Source organism: Pyrgilauda ruficollis, unplaced genomic scaffold (assembly GCF_017590135.1).
Source record: "Pyrgilauda ruficollis isolate IOZ18807 unplaced genomic scaffold, ASM1759013v1 scaffold2, whole genome shotgun sequence".
Lineage (NCBI taxonomy): Eukaryota > Metazoa > Chordata > Aves > Passeriformes > Passeridae > Pyrgilauda > Pyrgilauda ruficollis.
In genome coordinates, this window is record NW_024519206.1 from 14346498 (window position 1) to 14366257 (window position 19760).

Here is a 19760-nt window from a genome sequence, read left to right on the forward strand (position 1 = left end):
TCTCTATGACCATGGTTACTTCCAAATACCATGATAGTAGTACCTTATTTAAGGCCAGATAAACTTTGCAAGCTAGTTATTTGTTGTTTTAATGATGGTTTTCATTACGTACAAAGGGAACAAGTTAAAATTCAGCAACTGCCAAAATGTTTCAAACCAATGCTTGGTTTTTGATCTTGGACAGGTCATCCTTATCCAAAAGTCCTTCATCCTTCCATAAAGGCCTGCTTATGCTCCCCAAAGATACTAGGTCCTCTGTTAATGTTAGAGCTTCCCAGATGAAAGATTATTTAAAGTCATCCCATGTGTGAGAGTTCATTGGTATTCTTTCTCACACTTTCTAAAAGGAGAAGTCTTGGTTTCCAGATTCAAACATGAAGCATACCATATTTGTTCTGCACAGACTTCTACAACTAATTTTTTTTTCCAGAAACCTTCCTCTCCCACAAATTAAATGAACTAGTGAATTCAAACAACATTCAGCACTTTTATGTAAAAATAATAAACAACCTGAAATAATAAACCACATAAACACAGAATTACTTCTTCCTTTATTCAGAATAGGTTGAATAGCAAAGATCTGGAAATGTACTTTGTGAAAGACTCTGAGGAAAAGAACCTGCTCCAAATTATTTCATTTTCTCATGCTGCAGAGAGATTGCACGACATGATATTGGCTCAATTGGCACGTAACAGTGCAGAGGCTGACGTACCCAACACCCTTTTTTGTCTGTGCTGGATTTAATCCTTAATGAAAGCATAAAGCTCGTCCAGCCTTTATTGTTGAAAACAACAAAGGTAACCTAGAGCACAAATTATTTTTCCAGTCATTGGCAAAGAATAGTCAGTGTCTGTATTTTCTACATTTGTACACATAGGCAAGTGATAATTCAGGAGAAGTCATGCATCTATCAGTCAATATTTCCATGCCCTGAGAGTTATTGAAGTCACAGAATGATTTTTTGGGGCAGCAGCTTTCTTTCAGTGCAGCAAACACAGTCTCATCTGATTACTTCTGTTGCATGTACCTATTTGATCAAAGCTATTCTTCAAACGTGGCCTTAATCTTGAATTCTGTAGAAAATCAAACCAGAGCAGATTCATGATGCTCTCAGCCTCCAGGCCATTGCAGTTTTTTCTTTGCATTAATACAAACAAGTATGTGACACTAGTGATAGATCTATAGTTCCTTTACACTTAACCTCTGCAGCCAACTACTCTTCTTTCTTTTCTGAGTTTATAGTTCTCAGAAATGCTGTAATCAGTAGACCTACTCCATTATCAATCTGAAGTAAAGCAGGGTCTTCCCATTACCTCAGCAGCAGAGGACACCATTTTTCACGTATTCGTTATGCAATATTAGGGAAGAGCTATATTTATACCCTCCAGAGCTTGGAAAAGGGCATAGAGAACAGCTCAGACAAGACTTTAAAGCTGCTGGCAGTATTTTCAGAAGCAGCAAAGCATTTTAGCTATTAAATCCAAATATCCACTTCAGTGGTATTGAGGCAGCTAATTCATTCAAATGCCAACTCTGGTCCCACCTCAGCATCCTATGCAGAGCCTGCTCTACCCTTGCAGGTTACATGGGGTCATAATGACACCAAAACCAAAGACAAACCAGCTCCTGCTCCTGCTTGGTGTGGCTCTGCCGCTGTCTGTGAATTCAGACACCTGGCTTGCTGATGAGCTGTCACAGAGGTCTTCTCCAACAGCCAAGGAGAAGCATTTGACTCCTCAGTTCTCCGCATGACCCAAGGGTAGCTGGTGGAACTTGGTGCAGCTGCAGTGGGAGCACAGCAAGTTCCCTCTTTCCATAATGACCACAGAGATTATGGCAGAGATGGCAGCATTACAATCTCAGACTCCCTGGCCACACGGAAACATCCACAAAAGAAAAACAGCATGGGCAAGTGTCCAAGAAAGAGGGGCAGAAAAGGCAGTGCTTTGCCTTGCACTGAGGCAATTAAATGGTGATTGGCAGCCTCCTTTTGTTATAAACAGAATCTCTCTTCATCTCCCCATTTCTTGCCCTGTTCCTACCCAGAGTTCTGTGAAAATCAGAGCTCGGTGTAGATTCTACTCTTGATTTTAATGGCGTCTATGAACTTACAACCTATAAAGTTCAATCTGATAAAGCGCAGATGCTCCCAGAGAATTTCTGACTTTCTCCAATTGATTGTTAATCCTGAAACAATGTTGGGTATCCTATCCTTGTCTCCCTTCCTAATAGACCTAAACACTGGACAAATTAAATCCAGAACATGTTATCAGGCCCATCTTAGTGAATTACTTCTGAAGGACAGTGCTACAAGGCTGCTCTTCATAAACACTTCATTAAGCCCTAATGCGACTAATGCACTTGTTATTCATGTGTACTTAAATTTATTCTTTGAGCTGTTTGTAAATCTGTTTCGAGGCAACTAGAAGTCAACAGCCTTCACACTGCTCTCACAGCCTCTCCTCATTATTATCATGGTACAGTTAGTTTCTTTTACACTCCAACACCTTCGGTTTGAAAAAAATCATCTTTAATCTTTAGCTGAGAAGGTAGGTCACAAAATCACAAGACACTGTATAACATTTTTTAGAAAAAGAAGATCTTTTAATGAAATGTTCTAGTTACCAAGCCTTCCTAAAATTATCCTCCTAATCAATATTGCACAAGCATTTTCAGCTCAATCTCTTAGTCACTTTCATTAAGCTATATGAGATGTAAAATAAGGGAATTCAGGAAAACTCTGAATGCAACAGTAATTATGGTGCTAAAACATGGATTCCATAACAAAAGTCTAACCAGATGTTAGCTGCTTCTTTACTGTTTAAGAAAATCTATTCAAATGCAAAAGTCAGCAGCAGCAGCAATGAGCTCATGCTTCGCCTTTCCGCTCTCCCCAGTCTTGTATCTCGGGATCTATTTTTAATGCTGTTTCAGGTCAGCGCAGATTCACTGTGCTGTGGGGCACTGGCAGCCCACAGGGCACTGCCTGGCCCACGCACTGCGTGGCAGAGGACCCTTGGTGATGGGGCTCTTCATGCTCTGCTTATCGAAGAGCCGGGCTCACAGGGAAACTCGGAGGCTGTGCTGCACAGCTCCCTGCTGACACAGGCTGGGGCACAGCCTGGATCTCCAGGTGTGGGCCGTGGCTCTACCTGCTCAGATGCAAACTTTTCCCATCATCCCTGGTGATCCCTTGCTCCCTCTGGAACATGCTCAGTGGCCTGTTGGAGCCCTGTGATCATCACCCGTGGCACAGAGCAGCACTGGAGAGGCAGCGTGCTCATCCCCAGGAGGAAGGACTATGCACATTTACAAGAAAGAAAATAACCCCCAACACTTCCCTGACTCCGGAAAAGTGAAGAGCACCAAAACCCTCGTTTCACCCCCCTGATGGGTTCAAGTCCCAAGAACAGCTCTGTGAAGATTTTCAGCAGGAAGCCAATTACAACCAAAAGGGAAATATTTGTCTCCAGATGTAGCCATGGAGGACGCACGGATGTAAGAAAATTAGACTACACCAGCCTGGATGAGACTCAGTGCCCACTCACACCAAAAGCCTTTGCAAACTTGCCACTACCTCCACAGCAGACCCAGAACAGTGACATGTGATGCTGGGGGGCTGGGGAGCAGAGCATGGGGAGGATGTCTGGCACAGAGTGCGCTGCAGGACGGGTGCCAAGCGCCCCACACAGCCCCCAAAATCAGCGCAGCCCCAGAGGGAGCGGGCAAGGGCCAGGCACTGCTGTCCATGTGCTGCTAGCGCTCAGGCTGGGCTGCTGGCAAGTGTCCCACCCCCACCCCAGTGCAGAGGCACTGGCTGGCCCGTGATTCCTCTTTGAGACTTCCCCTGAACTGAGGCGAGGACTTCCAAGAAGTGTGAGCTGCTGCCGCCCTCGCTGGGGTTTGCTACGTGATTGTGCACCACCACCAGCGCTGCGGCGTGCGCTGACGGGAGGCTCTGCGGTGAACTGCTCCCAGCAGAGGTGCAAGGACGCTTTCAGCTCGGATGTTCTGTGCACAACCAACCAGACCCACGAGTCCAAGTGTGATCAGTGTCTGGTATTTTGAAGACCAAGGGGTACTTAGGGGTTGTGTCTGCAGTGAGCATTTCCAGTGACCCTGGACAGGACAAGGATCTGTCATTTCTTATGGGCGTTTTAGAAGGGCACACACCATCAGCAGAGATGAACAAGTGCAAGCACAGAACTATTTTGATGGAGCAGGAAGGGGAAAGGAAGCTCTCCCCAATACCCAGGTTACCCAAGTTACCAGTGCAGCAATGTAGCTGATAAATAAAATACTCTCAATAAGCTTAGTCCTCGGTTATGCTAAGACTCTGAAATTTTAACAGATCCTCTTATCAAAAATAAATCAAAACTTCCCTGTGGTGCCTTTGCTTCTGGAGACCATTTGCATTCCCCTGACTTGCTGGCTTGCAGTGCCACCCCAAGCCCTGTGATGAACCATTGATGCACACGGCTATCTAGGCCAGCAGATGCTGGATAAAAAGCATACCTTGATCTGAATAAGCTGCTGTGGCAGTGGGCATCAGTCAAAGTGTGCTGATTCACACTCAGGGTGATCTGATCCAAGCAGGCTGGGTCTGCACTGCAGGCTCTAGAAATGGGGATTTAGCTCTCCCCATGGTGGCCCTGCAAGTGTGATAAGGTTAGAGAGAAGATTGTCCAGCACACTGCTAAAACCTTGGGTTAACCTACGGGTCTTTCATCCAAAATATGGTGAATGCCAATCACACAGCTAGTGGTTTTGATATTGTACAGGACGTACAGAGACAACAGACAGATGGACAGACAGCTCCATCTGCCTCAGTGTATGAGCTGGCCCTGACAGTGCTGCTTACCAGCCCTGCTAGAGGAGTGAATTTTTCAGGTCAGCACCTACCTCCAGCAGCCAGCCCCATAAAATGCCAGTCCTGCCTTTGAGTGTAAGCTGCAAAGCCCCACTTTCTCTTTTAAGTATCTCAGTTTTAAACTTGCCTGGCTCTGCTCCCAAGGATCATCCTGCAGCACATGCCCACCTGCCTCATGTAGATTTTATTTCTTATTAAAGATAAGCTCCCCTCCATCCAGAAACCAGTGAATTGATGAAGGAATTTTAAAACATCATGAATTGAAATATATTAGTTTAAAAAGTTTTGTATATATTTCACCTTTTGTACTTTCTGTAAAGGATGACATAAAGTTTCTAACTGAAATAATTTTGAACCAGAAGGTGACTTTCTCTTAGAGAGTATCAAAATAGTATACTTCAAACTTTTACAGTTTCTTTCTGAAGGAAGAACTCACCTTGCTTCTACCTGATGGTTCTATTTGGTCTCATCAGCATTTTGCAGCAGAAACTGGAGTTCATATTTTTATCACCAGCTCCCATTGCATGTCTTTATCTTGACCACTGCAGCATCCACAGTGTGCATTGACAGGCTTATGAAATGTGACAATTTTGGGCTGCTTCTCTGTGCTTGAGGTCTTTGCTGTGCATTTTATAAACTTGCTGAAGGTTAGACTCCTGTTTTCTGATTTTGAAGGTAAAGGATACAGTTATTCTCAAACAATGGTACAATTTGTCATGCAGATTGCTTCCTATAAATGCTTCCCCTTCACAAGAGGCCAGACTCAACAGCCCGAGACCTTTGGTGTGCTTGTGGCTTTGCAAGGTCAGAGAACCAGTGAATGTTTGCTGGCAAGGTGTGACTTGCTCATTTGTGTCAGGCTGCAGTTTGCATTGTACCCTCACATCTCTTGGTGCAGTTTTCCCCATATGATTTGCAACTGGATCTCTCCTAAATCCCAACCTGGGGAAGGGAAGGCAGAGATGGGGAGATGAGATGGTTCTGCAGGTTGTGTACAGGCCAGGGTGCAGACAAAAGACAGAGGATGGTGAGGAAGAAAAATAAACAGACAGAAGCACAACAAAAAGGTACTTTCAGAGAACGAAGATTTAAGAAAACAATAAGAACTCTTATATGCAAAAGCAAGAAGTAATTTTCTTTCTCAAAAAAAAAAAAAATCCACAAAAGGCATATTCATCATATAGCTTCCTCCAGTAAGGCCAGATGCAACATAACAAGCACTGGCAAAACACACAGTGCTCATGTAGATGAAAAACTGGGGACACTTTTTCTCTCTCCAGCATGTTTCAATAGATATTGGTCTTCTACTCAGTGCAAGCTACCAAGCATGCTAATACCATCACATAAAAACTCAGCACATGGATTACAAGAATTTTAAAGATGCTCTGTCTCTCTCTCTTTTCTTTGGCTTACATCAGAATGTCTGATACATGGAGGAGAGAGAAGGAGGCAAGTTGCTGCAATCTCTATGTGGATAACAACATCTCTTTAAAAATACATAATATTCACATACAGCAAATGTCAGAATATGAAAAAAGACATTTTTATTTGCTCTTTATAAGCTCCTCTACAATGCAAAATTTGCATCCCACAGAAAGAAAACACTGAGGAAAGCACATTTCAGTGACTGCAATGCCAGCACAGATAATGATGCTTGCAATTGCTTTCCTGTTTTTATTTCCTCTGAAGCTAAAAGATCCATGGAAGGTAAAATACACTCATTTTCATCTTCTGATCCTCCATCTGTCCAGCAACACTGCAGCCTGTGTTCCCTGCACAAGGGTGGGTCTTTCCATGTTCCCCAGACATGGGAACACATGCCAGTGTGGCATGGCCTTGGGTGCCCCACATTTCCTCCAAGCACAACCATGGGCCACCTTCCCCTGTGCCCAGGAGCACCCTGCCCCAAATAGAGTTCTCCCTCTCCATGTTTCACCAGGTGGAAAAGGGAATTTAAATTTTTTTTAAAAAAGAAAATGGCATAGTTTAGTAGAGTGCATTATTTGCCTTCCAGTGTGTTTACTAAAAGATGTTGTCTTCTAGAAATTGAAAACAGACACTATTCATGTTCATAGTATTTTTTACAGTTTATGCTTAACTCAAGCCCCATTTATTATGAGAAAAAAATTTGGAGAAATCAGTGTTTTGTTTCAGCATTTTTAAAGGGAACATATATCAGAACTTTACCCCACAAGCGGTATAAATACACATAGGCTGTTTTACAAGAAACATTACCAAAAATTCTCAGCAAAGAGACTTTAACAGTAGAGGCAGAAAAGAAAAAGCCAAGTATTTCTGAGTGAAGCCAAGATTTTCTTCTATTTTTCTCTTGATTGCAAGAATTACAACGGAAGTATAGCTAGAGAAAACATTAGGCAATAAAACTTACAATAAAGTTTACCACAGGGAAGTCATGAGGACTGAATATGGATACCACCTGCTGTAGAAGTATTGTGAGATTTTCATAAGATTTCAGATTTTACATGAGAACAAGAAGCACACTGGTTGGGCTAGTGGCCAGGCTGCAGGCACAGGGTATTAGAGTCCTGAGATGATTAACAACTAACTTTGATCACAGTGACTGAGAATTCAGTTATTCAAGAAGATGAAACAGCTGAAGTTTTTATGGGTACCACAAAATTGTCAGACGGGCTCGAGTATGGGAAATGAGAACAAAAGAAGTTTGGAAAGAGGGTCTGCTGAGGAATTCCCCCATCATGACTTCTTTGCAACTTAGTAAACATGTGCAATTGATTGCTTACATGCTGGAATTAATGTTCTCCAGAATCGGAAAGTTACAAGTCCGAAGCACAAGAAGTTCACTGCAGTCCCAACCTCCTGTTGGTGCTCCTGTCAGTCACCTTGTGCTATCACCTGAAGGCTGCAGTTCCATTGAACTTCTCTAAACTAAATGAAACTTTTTTGAGACCTGATAATCTTTCCAAGCCTAAATAAGCTTTGTGTGTATTTATTTTATATTTTAAAAATAGTTTTGGTGTATTCTAATCCTTGAAGTTTAAAAATGTTTTTATGAACAAGCTCACGTTCAATTACATTTTCTGCCATGTGTTCCAGAATGTTCTAAGCCCTTCCATTCGTGGACAAAAATGATGCATGTTCCTGAGTATTGCAGAGAGATATATATTATCCAGAAAGCTATATGACACCACTGACAATCTGCCTTCTAGTATCTGTTTGCTTGACATACTCTTATTTGAAAGGGCAGTTTAATGATGCTCTGGGAATGCTGCTATATTCCCCATCCGCTGAATTCAATTAACACAGCAGGTGGGCAGTCAAGATATTTTGACAACTATTCTTCCATCTCAAAACTGTGAAGCATTTATATTTCAAAAGGTCTCAAATACTGACATGATAATTTGTAGTATCTTCAAATGCGTCTTTGTATGAGTTAAAAATGCAGACAAACCTGGTTTTGCTACAGCCCCCAAAGCTTACAGTCAAAGGCAAAGCTGTGAAAACTTTCTCAGCTCAAAGCTCTGCAACTGCATGTGATGACTTAAGCAGTGGAGTTCCCATCAGGTCTCTGGAAATGATTACAGGGTTTTTCACATTGTTACGACAGAAGACAGTGAAAGTGTTAAATCAGCAGGATTTGAAGGATCAAATTCTTACCATTCACAGAAAATGGAACCACAATGTCTTCCCTCTGCAGCTGGTATATTTTAACACTCCCCACATCCTGGCATCAGCTAGGCTTTTACAAGTTAAAAACGAAGATAGGTTTGCACAAAGCTACCTGTTGTAGTCAAACAAGTTACACAAGTGCTACCTGAAGCACAGTTTAGAAAATACCTCTTATAATTTCTATATATCTGGAAAGAAATACAGGGTTTTTTTTCTATTTGGCAATATTATAGTCCTGTTTCTGGTGTGAGGTTTCTTTGGTTTTAATTAATTTATTTAAATGACTGTTCCTCATCTACACTTATTTCAGCAGTGTGGGACCAGATTCTGCTGCTCCCACACTACTGCTATCAGCTGAGTTACTGTTACTGGATTAAATCTAGCTTGCAGTTTGAAAGAACAAAATGTGGGGAAATAATGAGTATATCATTTTTATTGCTATCCTAATTTTGACAGTGTGTGTGTTGTAGAACATCAGAGAAAAAGATGGTTCCTACCCTAAAGAACCCATAGTTTCAGAGTCTCAAGCTGCACCCCTTCCAGCTCATTGTCTGTTTCTAGGGTTATGCACTTTGCCTCTTGCAGGATTAACCCACATACCTAAAACCTCCCTTACCATTTCAGTGGTTAAGTAAGTTGTGAGAAGCAGGAAAGCCTGTGTGCATGCTTCAAGTTGCTGTTACTCTAATCATCTTTTTTCATGCTCTTTCATCTCTAAATTTAGCTACTAAAGCCAGAGTCTAGCAGATTGGGGGACATGGCAAACACTGATGCACAGACTGTATATAATCACTCTCAAAAGAACAGCACAGATTACAAGACAGTGTAATTACTATTCTGTAGCCAAATGAAGTTTATTTTATGAAATTGCACCTTTTCAAGTCTAATAAATCATTAGAATCATTCATTCTAGACCGACACATGCAGCACAAAGTGAAAAGTATTATTTAAGGGCTGACACCAAGAATTTGAAAATCTGTTCATGTTAGGATGTATTTGAACAAATGACGTTGTAACTGCCAGGCACAAGTACACCTTAAATCTGAAATGTAATCTTTAAAATAGTTGCCTCTATGCCATTTAATGAGAACATACTGGAGAATCATGGGAAAGAGTTAAGAATGTGAACTTAAGTATAGAGATTCAGAAATGTACTGTACAGATACTGGCACTGTTGTTGAGACACAATGATGACACTGCACTCAGCTTCATGAAATTACAGAAAAGTTATGTCATGGTAAATATTGATTCATTTTCAGATACAAGAAATTTCATAAAACAGGAAATATTCTATATTGTTTAGCTGAGATATGACAAGCAGTCTTATTCCCCAGATAACATACATAAAATCTGATTAAAGTAATAATCAGTTTTTGTGCTTATATAGATAAAGTTTTAATCATTCTAGTTCTCAGAAATTATACTTCCAGTATTCTAGCCAAAAAGCTTTCCTTCTTTTTTGAGAAAAGAGCACAAGCACAACCCAGAAAGTTTGTTAATTCTTTCTTTAATAAAGCGGGCTAAATGTTCTTCCAGAGTAAAGATACAAAGCTCCACGACTAAATCAATACCCAGTCAAAATATGATACTGCCTTTCTGCAGCACATACAACTGACATGACATGCAAGAGACTTTAAAGTAATAAATTACAGATGTGAGATACAGTAAAACAGTCTCAGATCAGCAGTCTTAATGCTGCATCAGTTTTTGTCAGCAATTTGCAATGCTAATAATTTTTCTATCCGATTATTGTTATCCATGAACATTATGAGCAGGTCATTTCCAGAGAAAAAGAATAATCTTGTATTTTAAATGACAATTTCTCTTTCAGTATGTTCTTAACACAAAACAGGATGATGATTTGATGTTTTATCTAACTCACAAGTTTCTAACAATGAATATACTAAAATACTTTTAATTATCTCTGCACTATGATCAAATATCAGAGACAACATATTTGAGATGTGAAAGGACATGGTACAACCAAACCAGATTAATTTACTAGAGTTACTTTGATCTTATTTGTATAATCATCTCTCTGCTTTTGGAGATTTTTATTATATCTCATGGCATGATATGCATTCAGCTCATCGGTATTCACTGATTCTTCTTAGAAACTCCCCAAATCTTTATATACTTTCACTGCTGTTTTAAAATATGCAACATTAAAGATACAACTAATTTACAAAAATAAAAAACCTGTACAAACCACACTCTTCCATTGGCAATGAGACTGTTCAAGAAAATAGCAATGTGATCCCTGAAACAACCCACTAGAACAGAAATCAAAAGACTGATGCTTAAAAAAATAAAAAAGAAGTAAAAACATTTTCTCCTGCCAAGCTACTGGAATCTTTGAAGGTTTATGTATCACAGAATATAAAAAATTTCTCTCTGTCCCCAGAATATTTCTTTCCTCTTTGCACAGGTACTTCTTCAACAGCCACCCTTTGCTGATGGTGCCACAAGCCTTGCTGTACAGCTTCAAGCCAGAAAAGCTTGAAAGACATCAATAAATCAACCAGCCACCCAATCCCCTGGCATTTGTGCAAACTCGGGGTAATAAAATAAACTGGAGACAGGCATGCATGCTTAATTCCAAAGTGATCTTTTATGAAGCTTAAAATGAAACCAAAATAAACACCTCTCCAAAATGTTATGCATTTAAGATCTTTCATCTAAACAGTCATCTGACCGCTTGCATCACTCTGTTACAGAGAGGTGTGATGCTATGCCTGCTCATAACATTTTAGTATTTCAACATTTTACAAGGCACAAATAATGTCTGAAGATCTACATGGTGGCTTTTGAACATGTAAGGATGGCAGCTACCATGTAATTACATGACAATTAACTCTTCAGTTCAGTCACTGATACAGACCTTGTAAAATCTAAGACCAGCAAATTACATGTCACCTCATCTTTGGGATACGGTACTTCATTACAATTACAGACTAAGCAGCAAATAACTACAATTTATAACTTTGAACAAACACAAGCTTTGCCATGCAAATAGGAAGTTGTTGCATGGTATAAAGTGTAAATGCATCTTAAAAGCAAATAATGTTTTTTTTTTGCTGCTGCGACAGAGTGACATACTAACATTCCTTCTTCAAGCCAACTCTGTGTGGGTCCTGCAAGAGGAGCAGGCTACTCACCACCAGTTCAGTTTTGTGAATTCCAACAGAGGTTAAAAAGATCAGAGAGTACAGAAAGCCCTCCTTATCGACTTGAAGAAAGTTGCTCTTAAATGTACTATGGACTTGAAGGGAAAAAAATACGCTTTTTCATAGAAGAACAAGTAACAGAGTTAATTAGAAACTTTCTGTTGGTTAATGCTGCTGCACCATTATATTTCTCATGATTAGAAATATGGAAATCATATAGGAATATATGTAAACAGAGTCTAGAGAAGATAATAGCAATGAGACATAAAGTGCTTTTAATTATGAACATTTCATTTCACTTTGCAACCTTCCCTGGTAAGTTATCACACTCAGGCTAGCTTTAGTTCAACCAGCTCAGGTCTACATTATGAAATACTGTTATTTCCCTTGTACCTATTTTTTAACTGCGGTAGTCTGAGTAAAATTAAAAAAATCATGCCAGGGGAAGCAAAAGTAGACAAAGATAAAGAAGGGAAGAGATGAACTGGGAACTCTCAACGGAAAAAAGCAGAGAAAGGCAAATAAGGCTCTGTTGTGTAGGTCTCCATTCTCAAGGAATTTGCCACATAAGTCTCCTGTAAGCACTGAGGAACAACTACACAGACCTCTGCCCTGAACACTCTTCAGGCTATTGCAGGATGAAAATGAAGAAACCAGGATTCCTCAAGGGCGAACAAACTTCCTACCAGGATGATGCCTTTAATCTTTTTGATACTCATTCCCTACTTCTCTAATCACAGTCTCTGAAGAAACAGTACCCTTTCCTACACAGAAAACCCAGTCAAGCATATTTTGTAAAAGGACAATATTAAATCTAGCCTGTCTTTGCTGCTTCAGGTCTGATGCCAGGTATCCACGCATTTCCATTATGGTACCTAGCAAATACTATTCTATGTTTTGGGAAAGCAACAGTTCTATAGTAACAAAGCTCCTAAGTAGGGTAACAGCATAATCAATAATAATTGTGTATTAGAACTGGGTTTTACTGGGTCTTTATTTAAGGCAGTTATTAAAATGTATATATTATTTTTTGAAAGTAGCAAATTTATGTCTTTTTTTTTTTTTTGTTTCTTTGCCTCTTTATTTTAATTCAGGCTTTTGGCAGCTGAAATGGGCTACCTTTATCTATTTTCTGTCCTTGTAATCCAAAGAATTTTCCAACCCGTGGAATCACAGAAATTAGAGCTGAGTTGTAATGACAGATTTCCCAAACTCTCCCAACCTGTTTCTTTAGATGTCCAGTGGGCTTACAATAGCAAAGTCAGAATCTTTGCTGTTATTACTACTGTCGTCATCAGGGCTGGAGCTCAGGTTGCTGGAGGAGGCTGAAATGGAACCCATCAGAGGGTCGGAAAATACCAAAGAAGAACGAGACGGAGCTTCTGGCTTCACTGCTGCCTCCTTGTGTGCTTGAAGGGGCTGCGCTGGCTCTGGAACAGCACTTTTACTTCTCTCCTCTTCTTTGGAAACCATGATATAGTCATCAGCACTCTTGCTCTCACTAGTGCTCGGATCAGTTGTAGTCTGTGAAACAATGGCACAGAAAGGACTTGAAGTGAACACCGGTATCATCACATAACGAGGCTTATGAAGCATGTCAGGCATATGGGAATGGGACAAAGGAATAATTATTATCAAAAAATGGCAACGACTAAATAAAGTGAAAAATAAAGTGGATATTAACTTTGGATGACATCATTTGTTATTTCACAGAATCACAGAATATTCTGAGCTGGAAGGGACTCACAAGGATCATTGAGCCCAGCTCTTAAGTGAATAGCCCACACAGAGATCAAACCCACAACCTTGGCATATTAGCACCATGCTCTGACCTACTGAGCTAATTTTAAAAAGCATAAAATGTAACAATCTAAACATACTTTTTGTGGTCTAACAGTCTTACATGTCTCAACATCATAGTGCATCCACATGGTGACCACAGCAGCGAAGCATCAAACACATACATTACAGCTGTGAAGATTTTCAGCAAATACAGTGAGTTCCTGTAGTATTTAGTGAAGTAATTTTGAGAAATTTTTTGCTGGTTTGCATGTACAATAGCATTTTGGAACTTGTCAGGAGAATGGTTTGATATAAAATTTCCTAGTAAAACCCTGACTTGTGAAATCTGAACCACCCATAGACCTGGTTCAGCGTGCACCAGTTTGGGTTCAAAAAATCAGGGTTGCCAGAGCTTCCAGGGCTAGTGTTGTTGACTATTTCCTAACTCTTCCAGAAAATGAGGGTCTGGGAACCCCAATTCTGTCTGGTTAGACCTTGGGAAATGTGTGTCCCTGAGCACTTAGGTAGTAGCTCAAGACCATGCATTAGTGCATCAGAAAACTCTATGAAGTCTCAATCTTATATTCCATTATACCAGCCACACTCAGAATCCCAGCTTTTCCAGTCAGAGCTATATGTAATTAGAAAGGGAGACTGCCATACACAGCAGAATGGGATTTCTCAGTTGTTGACAACTGGCAGCCTTTTAGCTTGGTTGCAACCCAAATGGACAACACTTTGTTTCCTGCTGTAAGAGCTGCATTCAGCTCCTGTCTGGTGCTATGCTCCTCTGGCAAGAAGATGACTGCTTTCTTGGTTGCTTCCACACAGGTTTTTTTTTCAGAGTAATAATGCAACCTGCCAAACAGTCTGTAGGTACAAGCATCCTGAAGTGGTGTGATGCTGAAACCAATATATTTGACTACATGAATGCAAGACTGAGATAAAGGAAAAGTAAAGGGAAATGTGTATGCCCACATTTGTGGCAATACAAGCCCTTCACCTATGACCCTTCCAAAAAAAAAAAAAAAAAAAAAAAAAAAAAAAAAAAAAAAAAAAAAAAAAAAAAAAAAAGAAAAAAAGAAAAGTAAATTCATTCTGGGGTGAGAAGAGATTATAGGTATTAAAAAAAAACAAAAAACAACAACAACAAAAAAAAAAAAAAAACAAAAAAACAACAAGAAAGCAGTTACAGAAAAGAAAAAAGATGAATAATCTGAATGGGATAAAGGTGAACCTACAGCATGGTATATAAAATTGGAGTACCACAAGCATCAGCAAGCCACAACTGCAGTTACAGAATCCATGACCACCAGCAAAATTTATTTTGCAATTTATTTTGCAAAATTTATTATTACAGCTGAAAATGATTTTCTTGTTTTGGGTACTGATTATAGATCAGAATGTTCTTGTAGCTCAGGAAGCAAAACCCACCTGTGATTATGAATGACTGTAAGATGAAATGAGGGAGCTGGAAGACTTTGGTTGTCATTTGCATAGTCATTACAAATTGTTAGAAGTCACAATGAAGATAAATATCAGCTGAACGGGAAAATATATTCAAATACAGAATTGTGCCCAAATTTATATTAATAAGGATTCAAATATCTCCCTTTCTAACAAATTCTGAAATATCCTGTTCTCATAATTTATAATTTTTGTGTGTTATCTACAAGTATGCAGGTATAATAATATTATATAATTAATATTACTATAGGTTTAATAACATATAATATTCTGTTTTGTAATGAACCGATTTTACTACTTTATAGTGCAGCTGGAAGTATCTTGAGTCCAAAATGTTACCTGTCCCAATGCAAGACAGTCGTCACACTGACAGAAATTGGCATTGATTATTTTTGGTAGTAACTCCCTTTTCGCAGAAGACTTAATAAAATTCATACAAAACCCAACAGATTGGTTTTCAAAAGATCAACAACTAGCCTTTTCTAAGTGTTATCAAAATTGATCTCCAACACTCCTGATACATACAGAACTAGAGTAGTTCAAATGTCAAAAACTTCAAGCAGTTTCCATGAAGTTAAAACCGCAGAGTTCTATCCTACAAGGAGAGATACTTCACTGTTTAAACACTTCTGAGCTGAGGCATCATTTGTTAGTAATTAGCCTTTTGCTTTCATCTTGTCTGTTTGAAATGCTGTCTTCATGAGCTGTCAGTGAGTCAGCTGCCATCACCAGGGGGCTGAGGACACAGGCAGCACACAACCATGGCTCTGCTCCACCAACACAGAATCACGGATTAGTTTGGGTTGGAAGGACCTTTAAAGGTCACATAATCCAACTCCCACGGCAAGGCACAGGGACATCTTCAACTAGAGCAGGTTGCTGAGAGCACTGTCCACCTGGAGCACCAATGTTTCCAGAGATGGGGCACCTCTCTGGGAAACCTGTTCCAGAGTATCACACCATCCTCATAGTAAAAAAATTTCTTCCTTAGATCTAATCTAAACCAACACTTTTAGTTCAAAACCATTGCCCCTTGTCCTATTGCAACAGGCCCTTCAAAAAGAAATTTGTCTCCCCCTCTCTTTTAAGCTCCCCTTTCAGTACTGAACAGCCACAATGAGGTCTCCCTGGAGCCTTCTCTTCTCCAGGCTGAAAATCACCAATTCTCTCAGCATAGGAGAGGTGCTCCAGCCCTCTAATCATCTTTGTCACACTGCTCTGGACTTGTTACAACAGGCCCATGTCCTTTCTGAGTTGGGGACCCCAGAGCTGGATGCAGTGCTCCAGGTGGGCTCTCAGCAGAGCAGAGCAGAGGGGCAGAATCACCACCCTTGATCTGCTGGACACACTGCTTTGGATGCAGCCCAGGGTACAGTTGGATTTCTGGGCTCAAGTGCCCATTTGGGAAATGTCCAGCCTCTCATCCACTAGTATTTCCCAGTCCTTCTCAAGCATGGCTATTCTCAATCCCTAATCTTCCAGCCTGTATTGATAGTTTTTTGGGAGCCCTAAATGCCAGAACATTGTTCCCATCCCCCCGCCCTGTACAACAGAAACATACATTCCTCTAAACAACCACTGCCACATAATTCACCTGGCCACTTTCCACACTTCTATTTAAAAGCTCTCAGGGAATGCAGTACTGCCTCATTTTTCAAAATTATACACTTTATTATTCCAAGCTATCAAGAATCATTTATTTCAGTCCACACAGCCCTCAACCTCTACCTTGCGTAGGGTGACACGCATCTTACTTAGTGAAACACTTGCACAGCAAGATCAGTATTTTTGTTTCTGGTACTCCCCAGTTTCCTAAATTCTGCTTTCATGAGTATGCTTTAGTGCAGTTGAAAAAGCATCCTGCTCTTTAATAAAGGAAAGAAAATCACTCATCCCAATTTCTTGTTACTGTTGAGCTTCCCAACAGGAGTACTCTTCATGCCACTCAGTTTTTGGTTTGGTTAAGGAGATCTATAGCTCACTGAAGTAACAGAGAAGCAGCAAAGCAGAGATATTGACCCCAAAATCCTATAAAAGGGCTGCGGGTGAATGTTTGCCTATCCCTAGCATACACTGGTATTTTGGAACTGGTATTTCCAGAGGTAAAATACCTCCTTCCTTTTTCTCTCGCCTGTTTCTGTTTCAGGAAACTCATGCTGACGTGAAGCATGTTTTCTCCCATCTGCTGCCACTACTGAATAAATGAAAAATGACAGAATTATACTTCCAGTAGCTTTGAAAGTTAACAACCTTACGCCCGTTGCCATATGGCTTCTCCAAACAATTTTTCCTGATGAATATCAGCCACTAGGACCAGGCTTATTTCATTTGCCTTCACACTGTGAATGAGTTAAAACTAACTGCAAGGATACAAATCAAGAAAGCTTAGAAGAACAGCAGCTCATTTTGCCTCCTTCTTTGAACAGACATAAAGGCAAGATAATGTGTTAATTATCATTCATTATTTAGCAACAGAAGCCTTCTGTTTGTCAACTGCATGCTGCTACCAAAGCCAAACATTCCAAAAAATGCTTCATTCCTTTTAGCCTTTATCTTAATTTTTTTTGCATTTTTAATTTTGCAGCTTTCCTTTCTAAAGAAGGACTATATCCCTATCCTCATTTTGCAGAAAGGGATTTTGATACAAAAAAGAGGAAGAACACTTTTAAAAAAAGCTAAGATGATAAATAATTTATACTTATATAACAACCAGGCTCAAAAGGCCAGATTTTAATCTCATTTATAGAATAGCTACACCTGTAACTGTTTCAAGTGTCCTAGAAAATAACCCTATAACTCCAGCAAAGAAAAATCTCTACAGTACAAATCACATCAAATAAAATTATGGGCATCACCAAAGTCCCAGAAAATGTAAATAGGGTAGAAATTTATTAAGCAAGAAAAGCATTAAAATGGCTAGAAGTGGTTGTTTTTTAATCCCCTGCAGCTCTCAGTAAGTACTCTCAGCATGACCCAGGGCACCGGTGCAGCCCCTGTTCTTCAGCAGAGCTAAAAACCTGGGCTGTGGCCTGGTTTGGGCCAACAACTGAGCCCATCAATGTCTAATATCACAGTCCACTATTCCGCACTTTTATTGTCCTGTGTTTTATTAAAAGGAGTCCAAAGCTCTCCTCTTTTTGTTTGATTTTATGCATAGTGGTTAAAGATGAAGGGCTTGGAAACAGCACAGACTAACCAGGGGCTAGTTAGACAGACAGACAAACTATCCCTAATTAACTAACTAAGGATACCACCAGTCCTCCTGGAGTACCATTTCTAACACTAATCTTTTCCTTTCCTTCAGAGGTGCTGTTGCTCATTAGCATAACTGGAAGTTCCTGAAGATAAGAGGAGAGGAGGCTAATCCATATGAATGTGCTGCACCTCCAAACATAAACCATGCAGTGCTAATGCCTCATTAATACTCTGCAGCAGCTCAGCTTGTACAAACTCTACTCACATTGCCCATAGTTGACTTATGAGCAGCCTTGAAATTGTGGGAGCCATGGATGCCACTCAGTTCCTGGGGCAGGATGTATATACACCGACCACACACTGGGATAAGCCCAGACCTCATTGTACATCTTGCACCTTGAAAATCTGCACTGGAGAGAAATCTGTGCAGACCAGGCTTCACCTGCTCCACTTTCAATATCCAGAGTCCAGCATGTCCATGATACATGGTTTAGACCAGCCTCTGGGTAAGGGCTTCTCCAGCATCAGTAGGGTCTGCTCTCTCACACACACACACCCACATCCACCCATCCAACCACCCACCCGCCCTCACACAGCTTGCTGCCATGTTATATGGCATTCTACCTTCTAGTTTCCAGAAGTAAAAAATCATCAAAAAACATTATTTACCATTTTTGGAAAGAAAATAAAAGGTACTTCATAGAAAATGCTAGGAGATCAAGGGCAAAAATAGGAGGCCATTATATGAACAGTCCAATATGCTGTACCGGTTTAAACGATACCTTATTATAGCAGAAAGTAGTGATTATAATGCCAACAGCTAAGCAAGAAACTGAAACTCTCTAGCAAAGCTTTACTCTTCACCATTACTGAGTATAAAAAAATCTCAGTATTGCCTTTAATACCAAAATACAATTAAAATATATATATTTAACACAAAGTATTCTAACTCAGGGGCATTGTGTGTAATAAATCAGAATGACCTTGTGTCATTATTTGAAAATGAATAAATATTTCCTGTAGCTCCTAAGTGAACTTGTCAAAAGTGAACTGACTGCAGACTCAGTTAAGACTTTGAGTTGATAATGCTGCTACTGATTTATGAGTATCAGCAGCAGGGTGGCAGACTTAACAGAAGTCCAACATAGAAATGAGCAGGCACAAAAGTACTTATTTTTAAGATCATGTTTGGGTTGGACTGAGTCTTAGACAGAGAGGGCCCTTTGTCTATGAACTTGTCCTATGTTCTATGCTTTGCATGTAAAACATTGTTTACAGATTCAAGGAGAAAGTCAATACAATGAAGTAGAAGGTAAAAGCAACCTCCTTGCTATTTCCTTTTTGGCACAGGCCATGAATACACTGCAATGCAGTTAATCAGCTCTTACATAATGGGATCCTGGAGGACAAGGACAATGAGAATAATCATGTGGGAACATTTGGTATGGGAACATTTACCTGCAATTTTCACCTTTTTTTTTTTGTAGGAAATTAATTTGTGATTCTGTGATTCAACAGTGTTAAAGAACTGCCCCCAAACGCCTAACACTTAGACTTAAATACCTGTGTGCAGAGCATAAGGCTACAAGAAAAATAATTAATCAGAGAAGGGCAGTAGCTAGAGATACAC

At 40.0% G+C, this 19760-nt stretch overlaps 1 protein-coding gene across 5 annotated transcripts in view; it reads right to left on the reverse strand.

Moving 5' to 3' along the window:
• Positions 1-9348: 9348 nt before the first annotated feature.
• The window catches only part of TBC1D5 (TBC1 domain family member 5), a 316256-nt gene continuing 305844 nt past the window's right edge, over positions 9349-19760 (reverse strand). For all 5 annotated transcript variants that reach the window (XM_041466381.1, XM_041466380.1, XM_041466383.1 and 2 more), the window contains one exon: positions 9349-13210. In XM_041466381.1, the coding sequence (XP_041322315.1) occupies positions 12917-13210 (294 nt within the window). In that variant the 3' untranslated portion in view covers positions 9349-12916. The remainder of the gene's footprint in view (positions 13211-19760) is intronic.